This window comes from Arvicola amphibius, chromosome 1 (assembly GCF_903992535.2).
Source record: "Arvicola amphibius chromosome 1, mArvAmp1.2, whole genome shotgun sequence".
NCBI classification, from domain to species: Eukaryota; Metazoa; Chordata; class Mammalia; order Rodentia; family Cricetidae; genus Arvicola; species Arvicola amphibius.
Genome location: NC_052047.1, coordinates 25992662 through 26009290, shown reverse-complemented (window position 1 = coordinate 26009290; position 16629 = coordinate 25992662). Strand labels below are relative to the sequence as shown.

Sequence of the window (16629 nt, the reverse complement as noted above, 5' to 3'; positions counted from 1 at the left end):
CTACAGATAATGGGCCAGGCAGTGTTTAAAAGAATACAGTTTCCGTGTAATTATTTTGGGTAAAGCTAGCCAGGTGGCGGGACACAGCCCACCGCTTCCTTCAACACGTTACCATGGTACAAAAGTGGTAACATTCATTGGAAACTGTGTATGAGATTTTGAGGGTTTATCTTTCCAGGCCAGCAATATAAGGGTATGATATTCTTGAGATGTTAGCTACCAGCAGTGAGCCTCAGTGATCAGTCAGCCATTCAACCACAAGAACAGTGGCCAGAGCAAGAGCACTGTGTTCCTATGCTATGATGTAACAGGCTATAAGTATTCAATACATTTTGACTAACTATATTTTCAGTATGTTATGGCTTTAGCAGCATGTGACTCCCCATAAGTCAAGGAGCATCTATCCACTCATATTGTAAAAGCAATCTCCAGAATTCTTTTCATCTTGCAAACATGGAACTTTGCATCCATTAAGCAACTCCTTATTCCCCTCTCCTTCTGGTTCTGGTGGCTCCCTCTGTTCTGCCTAGGCCTAGGAGCCCAAGGTCACGGAGATGCTGCCATGTCCCCATTAGCACAGATCCCCTGCTGACTGGAGTCTGGTCTAGAGCCCTTAGCTATGGTATGGTGTGGAACTCAGTAAGCAGTCCCACTCTTAATTTAGGACAGAGTCATTCTGAATTCCTATAGTGTTTGGCAGGGTGACAAGATGCTGTCTTGTGCTCATTAAAGTAATTGATGAGTACCATAAGAGCTGCCATCCTTATACATTTCCAGGTCAATATGCAACACAAGGGTCTATAAGGCAATGCTGCTAAGTCTTCATTACCTGGCTAATGACTGGCAGGAAGGACCAGATGATCTCAAGCAGATGCCACCTACAAACTACTTTATATTTTAGTCTACAGAAACCAGTAGCACGTTTCTTTACTAATTGGTTGGTTCGAGATAACTCATGAGGAATTGAAGAGAAAGGGGTGGCTCAGATACACATGGGGTGTACACGTAGTTAAGTAATTGGGCATGCAACGAGAGTTGCTACCGTCATAGGCAGAATCAAAAGTAATATAATCTTGCATTCATATAGAGCTTTACAGTCTCAAGGTTTCAAATTCATCACTTAATTCATTTCTAAAACCATGGTCATGGCCCTCTGAAGCAGGGGTTCACGTGGTCTTTTATAATACTACTGATATAATCTGAAAAGGGAGCTTGGAAGAGGACACGTGCAAGTTATGGATGTACAAAACCGGAGAGGCAGACACTGACGGTTTTTATAACCTAGAACAGCACAATCACACAATGGATTCAGAAAGTTGCTAGGCCCATGCGGTCTGCTTATACAAGCACTCATCAATCTGAAACAAGGGTCGCATTTCCAACAGAAGCTTCTGCGCACCGCCTTCTCTGGTGTGTCTGAGTTCAGCACTGCGGTTCTTAGGACAAAGGTGTGTGGCGTTAAGGGCTCAGAGGATCACATTCTTATTCTGAGGATTTGAAAAGCGTGTACACAATGGCGAAGGCTCCCCAGAGGACTCGGTTTTATTCAAGCGGATTGAAAAGTAATTTGTGCGCAGGCTTATGCTCTTCGGTGGCTAGGTGGTTATTTTTAGAAAACACAGCGATTTATCTGATTACCTCTTCTAATTTGTTTTTCTTTTTTTTCTTTTTCTCCTCGGGAAGTGAAATGACATAGAGGTTATTTTATTTCACAAAGCAAACAGATCCAGGCAGTATGCATCTTCTGGAATTTAGCAAGCCAATCACAGGGATTTGGGGATGATTGTATTACACTGTATCAGACAATGCCACTGTCCAAACCTGAATATTTGAAGTTATTTTAAGGTATCAAAGGCCATCTGTTGATTCTCTGGTTATTTTTCTTGAGAACCACATACATGACCTCACAGAATAAGCACAAGCATGTGCTGTTAGTAATTCATTGCTGGAGACTGGGGAAGAACAGGGGACTCGCAGTCAGAACGAAAGCTGGAACGCATAGATTGAGAACTATAAACAGAGCCAAGCGTGGGGGCTCACACCTGCAATCCCACGACTCTGAAGGCTGAATCGCAGGCTCATGAGTGCCAGCAGCCTGAGCGATACACCAAGACCCCGCCAGAAAGAAAGATGGCAGGCAGGCAAGCTGTAATGGATGGAGAAGCACCCACCCCCTCAGCAGGCTCTGGCAATCGGGTTTGGCCGGGTTGGAATGGAGTGTGATGGATGTATGCGTGTGCGTGCCTGTATTCGCACTAACCCATCTGGATGTTTAGTTTAGCCGCATCTACTTCCTGGTGCACCACATCATGGTGGCTTACTTTATAATGTACGGGCCATACCGTACCACAGCCTTCTTCTGAGGATTCAAAGGGTGATAATGCATATTCACCCCCCACAGGAATTCTCATAAATCCCACTGTGCTGTTATCTCTCAGTCAAAAATGTGAAAAATTCTGCCGGAAACCAGAGGCAGCTTTTTCCGTGCTGGAAGTATCCTGTCAGCAGTGTTACTGGCAGGAATGATGGCCCTTCCACAGGACTACGGTGCTGACTGTGCCGGACTGAAGCCCCGGATGGAAAGAGGAACAAGACCCAGCCGCCTCTGGTACAGACTCAAGGACAGCTCCAAGGACAAGCACTGTCTTTGATGTTAGTGAGGCCTTTAGATGCCTTTTTGGGCTGTTTTTATTTTGTTTTCCAGATACAGCCTTCCTGTTGACTCATAATTTTCCTGCCACAGATTTATGAGTGCTGGGGCAATCTTTGTTGTTGTTGTTTTTAATAACAAAAAAGATCTTTAGTGAAAATGAAATTAAATTTGCCTATATTCCCAGGACACGGAGAAGCTATGTAGCAATGGGAGTTAATTAACAAGTCTTTGTTAATATAGAGTCTAAATCCATCCTGGTTTGTCTACAGAGTGAAAAATCTGATGCTGAGCGCAAAGACTGATGGGAAGGCAGTGCCCTCATTGTCCCAGCAAGTCGCCGCACCTATTTAGAACTTCCCTTTTATTCCTGGGCAAAGGAACTATCTAGATAGAGTGATGTAAATTTACGGCTTAGTTTTCTTAGCATTCGTCAGAGTAGTTAAACACACTCTTGAAAAATTTAGAAAAATGACTCTTACGTGTGGGTGCTTTGATTGTGTGTGTGTCTGTGCACTCTCTGCATGCCTGGTGCCCGCAGAGGCCAGAAGAGGGTGTTAGATCAGCTGGCGACGGGACTATAGATGTTTGTGAACTGCCACACGAGTGCTGAGAACCAAACCTGGAAGAGCAGCCAGGGCATTTACGATCTGAGCCATCTCTCCAGCTTTTAAACACAACTTTGAAGGTTCTTTTTCACTAATATTCATATGAATAATCAATTTAATTATGAACAAACAAGAATAAGAGCCACTCATGTCCATTCCCACATGTCACTTTGGGTGACTCAATAGCAAATTCATTTACATACTAGGTATCAAGGCAGTTATAATACTTATGAACTCCTATAGTATGCAACCAAATTATAATATATTTGCAATTCTATGTATAGGTTACAAGTGTGACTGTACCCTTGTTCATTTTCTCACCCCCAGTAAATATGCTCTGGTGAGTCGACATACTGTGTACAGGGCTGAATGCACATGTACGCACCATGTGTGTACATCCTTAAATGTCTGTGTACTTTTATTGACTTGGCTTACACAAGGGCTGCTTTGTTTTGAGTCTGCCTTTGGGCACTTCCCAATCAATCAGGCAGGCGTCAGTTTTGTCGGATCCTTAGAGAGATGTCAGGATCTTTCTTGTGACGCAAATTTCCTTTTGGCACACAGCACAACATGTACAGAACGCAAGCACTTGGTGGGAACTTAAAGGACTAGTTTTCCATGAGCTGATAGAAAGGCAGGAAGAAGAAATGGCAGGGGAAGGGGGAGAACCTCCCTTATAACCTTCCCACTGCCCTATGAAATAAGAGTGGAAGTCTTATTTGCAGGGAGCTAGGGGTCAGAAAATCAAGGGTCAGGACAAAATCCAGCTTGCCATGGGGCAGTAAGGTCAGAGAGAGAATGTGTTTGTTGGATCAGGAGTCAGCCCCCAAATGATACTCAGATATTTGCACCATGCCCACAGCTGTATCATGGCAGGATATAGAAAGAAGCACAGGGGGCTGGAGAGATGGCTCTGGTTAAGAGCACTGCCTGCTCTTCTAAAGGTCCTGAGTTCAATTCCCAGCAACCACATGGTGGCTCACAACCATCTGTAATGAGGTCTGGTGCCCTCTTCTGGCCAGCAAGCATACAGACAGACAGAACACTGTATACATAATAAATAAATAATAAATAATAAATAAATAAATAAATAAATGAAGCACAACTTGTAGTAAGGAGACTCCCAAAATAACCACACAGAAACTGTATTAATTCAATCACTGCTTGGCCTATTATCTCTAACTTCTATTGGCTAGCTTTTACATCTTAACTTAACCCATTCCCATTATTTTACCTTTACCATGAGGCTTGTGGCCTACCGGTAAGGTTCCCTCATGTCTGTGTCCATGGCTTCTGTCTGACTCCGCTTCCTTTCTCCCAGCATTCAGTTTAGTCTTCCCTGCCTACCTCTATTCTCTGCTCAGGCCCAAGACAGTTTCTTTATTAACCAATGGTATTCACAGCATACCGAGGGGAATCCCACAAACCAACTCACACACGTGTTCTGCCTTCAAAAGCTTTGCAAGGTCCCTATGATTGGTTGTCAAGATGGTCATTTCCAAATGTTGTTGTCCTCCCTCGCAAACACCTACTTGTAACCCTAAACCAAATGCTTCCAGCGCAGAGAGACTTTAAACAGAAAACACACACAACACAAGGTTCCCAGGGTCCTTCTCTATTACCCCAGTTAGTGTTCACCAACTCTGTGCTCGCAGCGGCCTAACAGGACGCAAGTTCTGTAAGTAATGACCACATACCGTATTTGTGTTCTCTGTTACTGTCTTCCAAATGTAGGGGAAGGGAGACCAGATGACCTTTTCAGGAGGCTAAACGTTGTCCTAACACAGCTGAATATTCAAAACACCTTAACCCAGGCAGTTCCCACAGCCACCTGGTGAGGGCGACAGTGTCACTATGGTAAGGAGCAATGTGAGAACAGGCCAATCAGAAGGGTCTTAGCTGAGTGGCAGGAGACTCTCCTCTAGGCTGACGGACCTATAAACCGAGCTACCTCACCCTCTTAGAGACTCAAGAGGTGAAAGGGTGAAGAAGGTTCCTCTTTCTACCCAAGACTCTGAGAGGCTGGAGATTCCGCAGCGAGCAAAGCAGAGGAACACACAAGGCTCAAGGAATGCATGCTTTCGAGAAACACCCAGCAGGCTGGATCGTGTAGGCGTAGGTGAATTCTCAAGTATTGTGATACTGGCAGAGGCCACACAGTTCCCACTTTGTCCAAACAGGGGAGAGCATTGAACTAGGCAGGAACTAAGACAGAGGCAAGCCCGAAGGTGCCTGTAACATGAGTTACATCGTGTGTTTTGAGAGCTTCCATTCTCTCTGATGGATGGACACAGTATCTCTTACCTGTAAAATACCGATTCTGGGCAAATGAAGCAAACATTGCTTCATCATACTAGAATTTCTCTAAGAATGAGGGTCCTCTAACGTCACTGGAAGTCACTTTGACATAGTAAGAGTTCCAGGCCCGGGCAGGACATTAAATCACCTGAAAGCGTTTATGAGATCCTTGGCTCAGCTCAAGTCCAGACCAACTAAATCGGAATCTTGGGGTGGAGCGTAGGCAGCGCTGCCTGTGACTGGCTCCGGCATCTCTGATGCACAGACCAACTAAGGAGGACTACCCCAGAAGGCGGGGTGGCCTTGTCCCTGGAGAGTGACAGGTCAAAAGGCTTGGCCAAGTTCACTCAGCTTGCAGGTGCCGGATCTCCAAAGCTCGTCATTTTCTTAGCCCTCCTAAGGAAGAGACACTCATTTCTTTCGCTCTCTATCCCACCCTTGACAGTAATGTTATCCTCACAACATATATATATATATATATATATATATATGTATATATATATATATATATATAGTGAGTCACCTCTCACACACAGGCAGCCAACCTAAGTGGGCACCTCCTGACTCTAAATTTGCTCATTTACAGTTGAATGTTTTGCTTTTTCAAACGTGTTCCTGCCAAGCTGAGGCTACATGTGTAGGTCAAAGAACAGAAGTGCAGCAAAGGAAGCATCATTTTATTTTATTTTTTTAATCAATGAGACTCCAAAAGCCAAAGATAATGCTCAGCATGTGCCTCTTTGGCACCAATTGAACTCTTTGTTTCCAAACTGTGACTTTTATTCAATGTCCTCTATGAAGCCAATATGACTCAACAAATATGATTGAAACAACTTATGAGTGAGCATTTCCTACGTGAAAGATGCTGGAGGAAAACATGAGGAAGGGATAGGCCACTGGTTACTGCACTGAATGACCCCTGAACCCATGGCTGTGCACTGAAGCCAGCAAAGGACAGTACTAGAAAACAGCGCGTGTGACACTGAGCTGGAAGAGGGACACGCTGTGTGCTGCAAAGCACAGTACACCAGCGAGCCATGGAGTCTGAACTCACATGCTGGCTACGGCGTCTAAGCTCACAAGCTAGCTAGCCTTAGATGATCTCCATGGAGTCTAAACACACATGCTAGCTAGCACTAAATTCTCTCTATGGAGTCTAAACACACATGCTAGCTGGCACTAAATTCTCTATGGAGTCTAAACACACATGCGAGCTAGCACTAGGTCCTCTCCATGGGGTCTAAACACACATGCTAGCCAGCACTAAACCCTCTCTATGGAGTCTAAACACACCTGCTAGCATGAGACCTTCTCCATGGAGTCTAAACACACATGCTACCCAGCACTAGGCCCTCTCTATGAAATCTGAGGTTCCATAAGAGCAGGTAGGATTCTTTGTCCTAGAGCCCGTGCAGAACAAGGAGGAAATTTCTAGAGGTTTGTCCCTAGTACTATTATCCGATATATTGTTTGTGTAGCCCTAGACAAAGTCTTCAGCTCTAACCTGGAGACGCACAAAGCAGTGTTCTATTTGCATCGGTCTGAGTAAGACAGCAACACACCACAGCATAGAGACTTTCTTATCTTTGAGAACAGGTGCTTCTGGGATGCCTAAGCCAGCCTGGAACTTCTAAGCCTCCTGCCCCAGCCTGCAAGGTGTTGGCACTGCAAGCGTGAACACCCGTATCTGGCTTTTGTTGTTTCAAAGGGACTTAGGAACTCACTCGGGCTTCATCACGCCAGAAACACTAAAGACGGGAGCGGAACAATTCCAGAAGATCTTTCCACACGCCGGATGACAGAATCTTTCCCTGTATTATCTCACCTCCCTAACACCTTTAAGCAGAAGATATAATCGTACCTGTTTCTCAGGTAAGAAAACGACAAATGGGGTAAGTCTGGGTCAGACAAGCGGTGAAGGAGCATAAAGGACCTGGGTGGAGATCTGCCTGCAGAAGGAGCATGCTGAAGCTCTGTGCATACTTCTTCACGCACACCGTCCAGGTCTTGCCTGTTGTAGCAGACTACAAGCACACCACAAAAAGGAAAAGCAACTGGTAGAGACAGTCTAGTATCAGCTCGGAAGTCCCGTCAGACCCACGGTCACAGGTGTCTCCCCCACCTTTGGGCTTGTCCTCTCTGAGGCGGTAGTTTCGAGTTAATGGGTGGCATGCATTAGGATTTTCAGATATCTGAAAAACGTCTTCAAGGTGGCATTAAGAAGAGGAGGGGTAACTCGCACTTTTCTGGGTGTTGTGTACTGAGCCTCCTGCCTCTCCAGTGTGGCATGCCAAGTGTTTGCTTTCTGGTGCTCTTACAGGGGCACATCGGGTATGGCTCTGGGGACTTAAGCAAGAGCACTGAGCAGAGCTTAGCACTTAAAACGCCACTGCAGCTCTGGAACCAGCAAAGGACAGGGGGGCAGGGAGAGGAAAGCCCGATTTCTTTGAGCTCAGTAAGACAGGAAAAAGGGGCAGCTTGCCATGATAGGCCAGGCAGAATGGGTGAATAGAAAGAGGCCTCAGATGAGAGAGCATTTGGGTGGTGGTGAAGGAATGGGAGGTTCCCTTTGCTTCATCTTGCTGGGTCTAGAAAGACCTGCCCTGCCCTGCCCTGCCCTGCCCTGCCGTTACTGTCTACTGAACCAAAGGCTCCATGGTACACAGAGCGGGCGCCAAGTCAGAGCTACTCTTCTCCTCACTCCGAGCCTCTGATCTGAGACACACCTGAGTCCACAGGGGCCTCTGGCTCTGAAGTCCTGGCTTGCCAACTGTCTGGCAGCATCTTTATCTTTGCCCCGGCCTGCCCTCTCCAGCCGGGCTTAGCATCTTTAATAAGGGGCCACACTGCAGGACCCCACTCCTTGATGTCTGGGCTCAGAGAGAAGCACACATTTCATTTTCCATCAAAAGCTGGTGGTTTCCTGAGGGAGTCCTTTGGAAGCCAAGGTTGCCATGTAATTGCTGAAGCCACTATTGAAATTCCCCTTTGGATCCCCGAGTTCTGAAAACTCCCATGGAGAAGGAGCAGGCTTAGAGTCCTGCAGGCCTGGGCTGCCCCGGCACATTCCTGAGGCTTCGTTTCTGTGTGGTCCCTTTGGAAAGTTCCAGGAGATCCATTGCTTGATAAGTGTTCTCATCTCGGCCTGGAGTTAAGCCAGAAGCAGATGTCAGATCTAAAGCTTCTCCAACTCCACTGCTTGACCGTTGGCTGCTAATTTGGGCTGATGCAAATGAATTGCCTGGAAACATTTCTCATTCAAGGAAAGACAAGCCGTGATGAAACTCATCACTTCACATGCTGACGTGAAAAAACAAAAACAAAAAACAAACAAACAAACAACAACAACAACAAAAGGAAGCAAGACCCCCCCCCCCCAGTAGAAGCTGGAGTTGGTTTTTCTTCATGAAAACGTCACAAGAAACAGGACAGCTGAGGTCAGATGCACCAATGCCTGCTAGAACATTAAAGCACTGTATTTCCTCCTTCCAGAGTCAAAATGGAATATGCTTAATTGAGTTCTCAAATTCCTGCACGGATTTTCCTTCTGTACCTTGTCAAGGTCTAACGCCATCCCCACCACCAAACTGGCGCCTACAGACGCAAACTAAAGCACCACACACCACCCTTTGGCGTGGAGTAAACACTCAAGTCAAGAAAACTGAAGGAGAGCGGAGGCATGCTGGGATCACAGGCACGCACAGCCGCGTCTAGTGTCATTCGTGATTTGATTTTCACAATCATCCCGCGGAGGAGGAAGCCTACATTGCACCATTGCTCACTGTCTCCATTATCCTGAAGCTGGGACAGGTGCCTTTTTCCCAGTAGCCCGCTCTGTGAACCGGGCCATGTGGCTTGGCCTCATCAACACTTACCATGGGTGACATCAAACCTCATGAATGGGCCTTTGTCAGCACTAGGTTACTAGGTCTGCCTTACCCGGTTTGAACCTTTCTTATTTTTCAGAGGCAAGACGTCTGTGTTACTCTAGCCTGCTTTTGGGAACAGCAGGATTTCCTCCTTGGATTTTCTGGACAGCTCTGCTTCCTTCCCCCTCTACACTGCCCCTCCCCACAACCTTTTGCGTGGTTAGAGCTGGGGGGGGGGGGAGGTGGGGCCGGCTATTAGCTCCAGCTGTGGCTACTTAACCTTGCTCTGCCGTCCTCCATGAACCGGGAAAACAATTCAGCACATTAGTGTTTTCAAAAGGGTCAGATCATGTTTGCCAGTAATTGAATTTGAGATAAAATATGAATTCAACTCTCGCACATGATTTCAGATGGAAAGCAGACACTGTTTCCCCCATTCTGTCTACTCTGGTTTTCTTCTCCTAACTTCTCATGCTCTATTAGAGTCTGGGTGATTGGTGTGTGTAGGGGTGCTCTTCACTGACCTGGGAAACCCCAACAGAATAGGCTTGGGGGTGATGTCTGTGGGCATGTCTCGTGCCTCCACCTTGAAACAACTCCTACAGATATCCTGGGATATCTGTGTTCACTAGTACCCTAAGTGGGCAGGCACATGAGTTATCCTATACACCTACGTCCCTGCCACTTTCAAAACTGATTTTGTCACTCATAAACTTTTAAAGGAAGCCACATTCGTGGATCCCCTGGCTTAGCAAGTCTGTTGACAGTCATCCAGCCTTCCCTTCCTACTGGCTACTTAGAAGATGTTTGTGCTACAATTAAAGGCACAGAGGAGGTCAGAACCCATATAGAGGAGCTGGAGGTAAAGGAAACACACAGTCTAATCCACTGGGAGGCTGCTTTTAGAATGAGAGAGGCCAGCTGCCCTTGGACTCTAACCAAGGGCGTTTTATCCTTGAGCCATCCAAAAGAAAACCTTATAAGGCAGTTTCTTCTAGAAGGCCAGTCCGTAGTAGACCCTTCTAGGGACAGGACAGAAAACATATGAAGGTGTCAGTATGCCTGCTCAGCTCCATCGCTGAAGGGGGGAAAGTGGTCACCACTGTCTCTATCTTTGCCCTCCTGAGGTTATTTCTAGGCTCCAATAAGGCTTTGTCAATTCCTACACACGCTACAATATTTATGCTACAGGTTTCTTCCTTGTGTGTGTGTATCATCTAAATGTGCCTGCGGCTATTTAATTCGGGCCTTTAAATTCTGTTTTCTCAAAGAGCTGTGGAGCAGGCACTTGACATTTAATAATCAAACGATGAAGGCTATGCCTTGTCTCTAGAGCAATTTTCTCTAAATTTTTAGAGGAATTTTAGACTATTTAGGAATTTTAGAGTCTTTTACCCCTTCTTCAGAGTTGTTCATTCCCTTTTAAAGCTGCTCCAGGAGCTCAAAGCTTTCCTACAGTTTAGCGACTAAGACAAGATAAAGCAATAAGGAAGAATTAGTGATCTGCTCACCATTCTAGAAGCTTCTGTGTTCAACAAGGGCAAACAAGGTCAATAAAGGAATAAAGTTATAATGGTATTACTATTGTGCTCGGGCGGATTTCTTATAGGCAACTCTCTCCCCTCCCTCTGTGTTTCTGATCTGAAAGTGGGGAGGGAGTAATGGGATGGCTGTAATTTGGAGGCTGTACTGGCTAACAAGCAAGCAACCTGAGATCTCACTGAGTAAAATGAAGGTCAGAGGCGCAGGGAATACTGGGCACTCTCAGGCAAACACACCCTGTCATGGCAAGCCAGGGTCTCAGGACTGGCAGTTCTTAGATTCCTTTCTAATTGCCTTTGTGGATTTTGACAGCCCTTCCACAATTCCTCCTATTCCCACTTCACTCTCAGCCTCCCTGAAGAAGGATCTTTTGCTCTCTGATCCTATGAGTTTGACATTTTGAGTTTCTACATAGAAACGAGATCATGCCATATTCATCTCTGTGCATGGCTTACATAGCCATGTCTTCCAGGTTCATCCACGCTGTGACAAATGACCAGACTTCCTTCTTTAGTAGTGCGAGTAGTATGCCATCCTCTCCCTTCTAACTCCTTTCCAATCTCCACACTAGCTCTTCTCTAGCTAACTGCCTTTTTTTTTTTTTTGCCCTTATCTCAGTCAGGATATCACTCCCCCAAGAAGTCATCAGTGGCTCTTCTCCCACGCCCTCCTCAGCATAAACTTGCCATTTTTTGCTCCACAGACTTAGCTTGACAAAAAGCATCACATTGACACGCCCCGTCTCAAGATAAACCAGCTCATCAGCAAGTTCATTGACTGTTGAAACACCTCTGTTTCAGCTTCCAGGGGAGTTCATGGGTTCACTCAAGGATAGCAATTACACAGCAGCATTTAAATGGCACATTACCAACCTTAGAATAAGTCTAAAATGAATTCCTTAGAGAAGGTTTTTAACATTTGTCAAGTAAAATTTGTCCCTGACAATCAAAGCCTTCGCTGAAGCCTTTTCTACTCACAACAGTTCCTGGACCCGATTCTAGAACTGATACAACGTGAGAATGTGGGGGTTTGGGGAAAGTGAGCATGCTATTAGAGTTCAAGACAGCGCTGGACAGGAAGCCAAGTCGGTGTAAAGGGGTGGGGGTGGGGTCAGGGAGGATGTGGGGTGGGGCACACACAGGAGGGAGCCCACTGCCCACACTTCCAGAGGAAGGCCCTTCCCTAAGGGTCTTCTCTGTCTGACTGATAAACATAAAACAAGTTCCTACTGCTAGCCAGCCACTGTATCTGGGAAAAGACAGGCATGTAAAAGATTATTCTGAGACGGCGGGTGGTCTACACAGCTTGTTGTCCACCCAGGCCAAGGGCCCTGCTCCTCCCTTTGCTGGAGCCCTCAGATCTGCTCTCTTCTGCTTCTTGGCACTGCCCCTCCCTGGTATTTCTACTCATCCCTAGTCCCTATCCTGTCTCTGCTGCCCGTGTTCTCACAGCACACACAACTATGTGAGAGTGCTTGCTTCTGTCGAAAGTTTACACTAAACTCCACGAGTAAGAAATTGCTTCTATTTTATTCAAAGTTGCTTACTCCAAGACCAGAAGAGTGTGGGAGGGTTCACTCATTCATTAATCCATGACTGATGTAGCCCCTTGGACATTAGGGCTCTTTGGGCAACAGAGACTCTCTCCTCATACAGAGCTAACTTTCTGGTTGAATGATGACAACGATCTTCATCCTGTGGTTTCTACAGATAATTTCCATGACATCAAACCATCATAAAACCCTATGAGAACGGTAGAATTGTAATCCCATTCTACAAGCGAGGAACTCTATGGACAGAGAGGTCATGAGAGCACAAAGTTAGTGTGGTTCATTGTAGAGTTAACATTCATATCCAGGGAGTCATATTCTACAATGAACTGTCAGCTGTGATGTCCCTATACAAATAAATATACAGCAAGGACCCAGTAAGGATTTGCTAATGTTGAACAATGCTGGGAGAATAACATCATAATGGACCAGGGGAAAGCTAGGTCTCACAGAGAAAGTGACATAAGAATTCCAAGGGAGTTGTGTGTGTGTGTGCGTGTGTGTGTGTGTGTGTGTGTGTGTGTGCGCGCGCGTGCGCGCGTGTAGGGTGGAGGGAGGAGGCATTCCAGGAAGAAGACACTGCATCTCCAAAGGCATGCAGAATAGCAGCCATATATTGGGGTGGGAACAAAAGGAGACTGGAGGGAAGAGGCCGGATGGAATTACACTGTGAAGACCCTCCTGCTGCCTGAACGGCAGTTCGAACTTAGCCACCGAAGTACTAGTAAGTGGGACCCGAGGTAGTTGCATTCTGGGCCCACAAGTAAACATTCTGAAGGGACAGAAAATGGTACCCAGAAAACGGGACAGAGGAATTCAGATTTGAAGGACAGTAAACAAAAGGTCTGAGGATTGGAACGGAACAGTAGCATTTTCTGTCTCAGCAACATGATTCTATGTCATGCCTCATCATCTCGGTCTTGATTCTTTTTATTAAACTGAATTGTCAAGTCTTCCCCCTTCCAGTGAGCCAGGGACCTTAGCGGATTCCACTGGCTCCCAGTTCACAGTGACAGCTCCAAGATCCGAGATTATGAGCTCATTATCTTTCTAACAGATTTTCAAGCAGATGGCGCTGCCTTCTACTGCAGAGATACAGACTCCAGCAGGACAAGCTCTCTCTAGAAGGCATTAAGTGATAATTTCAGTGAAGAAAAGCAACACCAGGAGGGGCTCCAGGGACCCAGGGAAAGTGCTCGGCAATTTGTAACGTGAACACACACTTCCTTTGTTGTCAAGACCAGATTTGCTCTTCGTATCCTTAGCTATATGCAGCTGAAGCTGGCTAGCTGCTCAATAAATATTATGTTTAATGAGACCACAGGAACAGAATGTAGACAGCCTATTTCACTGGGGCTGAGTCCTGTAATAAACTCCTCATTACAAACACGATCCAAGTTTTTCTTGAGGAAAGAAACCGTTAGAGGAAGTGAGGAGATACATTGTTAGTCTCTGTAAAGACTCAGGACTGAATGGGATTTAAGTGGTACTCTGTCCGCCTAGTGTCTGTCGCTGTCAAACTACACCCAAGACCCAAAGCAAGTCCATAAGAAGACCTTGTTTCCCCCATCACTCATTCTTCTCTGCTGTGGAAAGGTATTTTGGCAGCTCTCTGTCCTCTCCTCGTCTCTCTGGCCTGCTTTTACCATTGCCCTAGAAAGCCAGCCCCCATGTTTGTCAGTGTGGGGCTAAGGGAAGTAAGACTGATTTGCTTCCAGTTTTAGATGCTATTTCTCACGCATCTTCCTGAGCAGAAAGATAAAGCCAGGCTGTGCTCTTAAAGAGGCTTGCATCCTGGAGAGGGGACTGAAGATTGGGCATCACTGGCAATGAGGCACGTTAGATCATTACATTTGCTCATTACACTGTGTGAGTGTTGAGAGAAGCATCAAGAGCGAAAAGGATAAAAATCTACACTTAGAAAAAAGTCAGGAAAATAGAAGTGGATAACTTGGGAGAAGGAAGGAGAGTGGGGAGGAGAGGGGAGGAGAGGGGAGGAGAGGGGAGGAGAGGGGAGGAGAGGGGAGGAGAGGAGAGGAGAGGGGAGGAGAGGGGAGGAGAGGGGAGGAGAGAGAGCAATGATGAGGCTAAATATAATAAAAGTACATTTATAAAATATCATAACAAACCTATCATTTTGTACTATTAAAATGCACTAAACCTGGTCACAGATGAGGAAACAGCGGCACTTGGAAAGTCGCCAGGGTAGTCTGCTCTGATAGGCTAAGAACCTTGACTCTGGGGCTATGGGAAAGAAAGTCACCCTTGGGATGGATGTTTATAAGAAACTCCCAGTATTTGGAATGAACTCTTAATGTGCAGTTCCCTTCATGATGTGACTCTCATGCCAGAGCCAAAGGAACAAAGGGCTGTTTCTGTTGGAAGCAGGGCTCTCTGGGCTGTTCTTTTCTAAACTTGGGGTGATAACACCATAAGCGGGTAACTGTGAGCTACACCATCTAAGGCTTTTAACAACGAACTTTGGAGTGAATGGCACACAGCCTATTTGCATATGGATTTCTGGGAAAAGCTGTAAAGAAAGAGCTGATACTTGGAAAGTCTGGAGAAAGCCTGAACTGTGTTCAGGGTGCAACAGCTGAATTATCTCCCCTCCCCTCCTACCTTGGCTGGGGCCAGGACAGCAGCTGCCAGCGCCCGGCTCTAACTTTCCCTCCAAACGCCTGCTCATGGAAAAATGTTATTTCAGGCACTAGAGTTAAGTTTCTGATATTTTCTTTTTGGTCCCAACCTCAGACTTTATTTTTTCCTATTTCATAAGTTTGGATTAGTAGGGAATACAATAGACAGACATAACGTCAAAGGCATTTCTCATGAACCTTGCATCCTGTGGACAAATTATGAAAAAACAAAACAAAACAAAAAAACCTAAGCCCAAGAAGAAAAGCAATATGGTCAGAGGGCTTACAACATCAAAGCGTTTGATAACTGGAAATGCCAGTGCATGAGATTAACATGAACTCCAACTTAAAAATTCTTTTTCTTTAGTTACTAAATCAACTTTCCGAAAGTCCTTACTGTGTATTTCTCTGCTAACTCCGTCTATCCACCTCTCTGCACACATCCAAGCAAAGAAAAAAATGACGAGGAAAGGTTTTCAAGAGAATAGCGGCTTTCCAGAATTGCCCTGCCAGCTATGAGTTGGATGAATTATGGGGATAGAGGAGCCCGAGGTCTCGGAAAATCTTTTCTATATTTACACCCGTTACTGCGATTTTTCACTTTCTTGGCGCACACAGGAAACTCCAAATAAAACCATCCAAAGAGAGCCGGGAGGCGTTTCCCTTGGCTCGGGACACCGGGCAGCAGTCAACTCCTCCCTCCCGCGGGTCTCCAGGGATGCTGGGCAGGGAGTGGCGGAGTAAGCGCTGGTGCCCACCTTGCTCGCAGGTGCCCTTGCTGACCTGGGTGATGGCCTTCTCCCCGCGGCTCTCGGCACGCAGGCTGGCGGCGCGCAGTTGGCAGCCGCTGGAGTAGGTGGTGCCGTCGCTGCCGCACACCGGGTAGCGGCTCTTGCACACGCACACGGCGAGGACCGCGGGCCCGCCGGCTGCTGCCCCGGCTTTACCCTTCCGCCTCTTGCGGCTCTTCACGCACTCCATGCCCGGCGCGCAGTGCCCCCTGCCGGCCGCGCCGCCCCCGCACGGCTCACCCTCGCCGCGAGCGCACACGGGGCAGCAGCCGCACGCGTCGCGGGTCTCGCCCAGCGGGCAGCCCAGCGGGGGCAGCGCGGGGCAGGAAGCCGGCACGCACGGGCCGCAGGCATCCGAAGAGGAGGAAGAGGAGAGGGGTAGGAGCAGGAGCAGCAGGCCGGCTGAGCCGAGCAGCAGGGCGCACGGTGGCCGCTCCATGGCGCGGTGGCTGGACAGGAGCGCGCGCGAATGAGCAGCGGGGAACCCCGCCGCTGGCCCTTAAAACCACCGCCCCGCCCGGCGCGCCACGGGAGCCCTCCCTGGGGCGGAGAGTCGGCCGCTGCCCGCCCCGCTCTGCTGGCTCGCCCGCCAGCCAAAGCTCCTGCCTCCTGCCATCTCCGCTTTGGGCACCTTAGCAGCCTTGGCCGGCCTGTCCCATGCCCAACACGTGGGCCGGCTGGCT

At 47.2% G+C, this 16629-nt stretch overlaps 1 protein-coding gene across 1 annotated transcript in view; it reads right to left on the bottom strand.

Moving 5' to 3' along the window:
• Positions 1-16413, bottom strand: part of Igfbp7 (insulin like growth factor binding protein 7) — a 60723-nt gene extending 44310 nt beyond the window's left edge. The window contains exon 1 of the mRNA XM_038317543.1: positions 15914-16413. Coding sequence (XP_038173471.1) covers positions 15914-16385 — 472 coding nt within the window. The 5' untranslated portion in view covers positions 16386-16413. The remainder of the gene's footprint in view (positions 1-15913) is intronic.
• Positions 16414-16629: the final 216 nt, after the last annotated feature.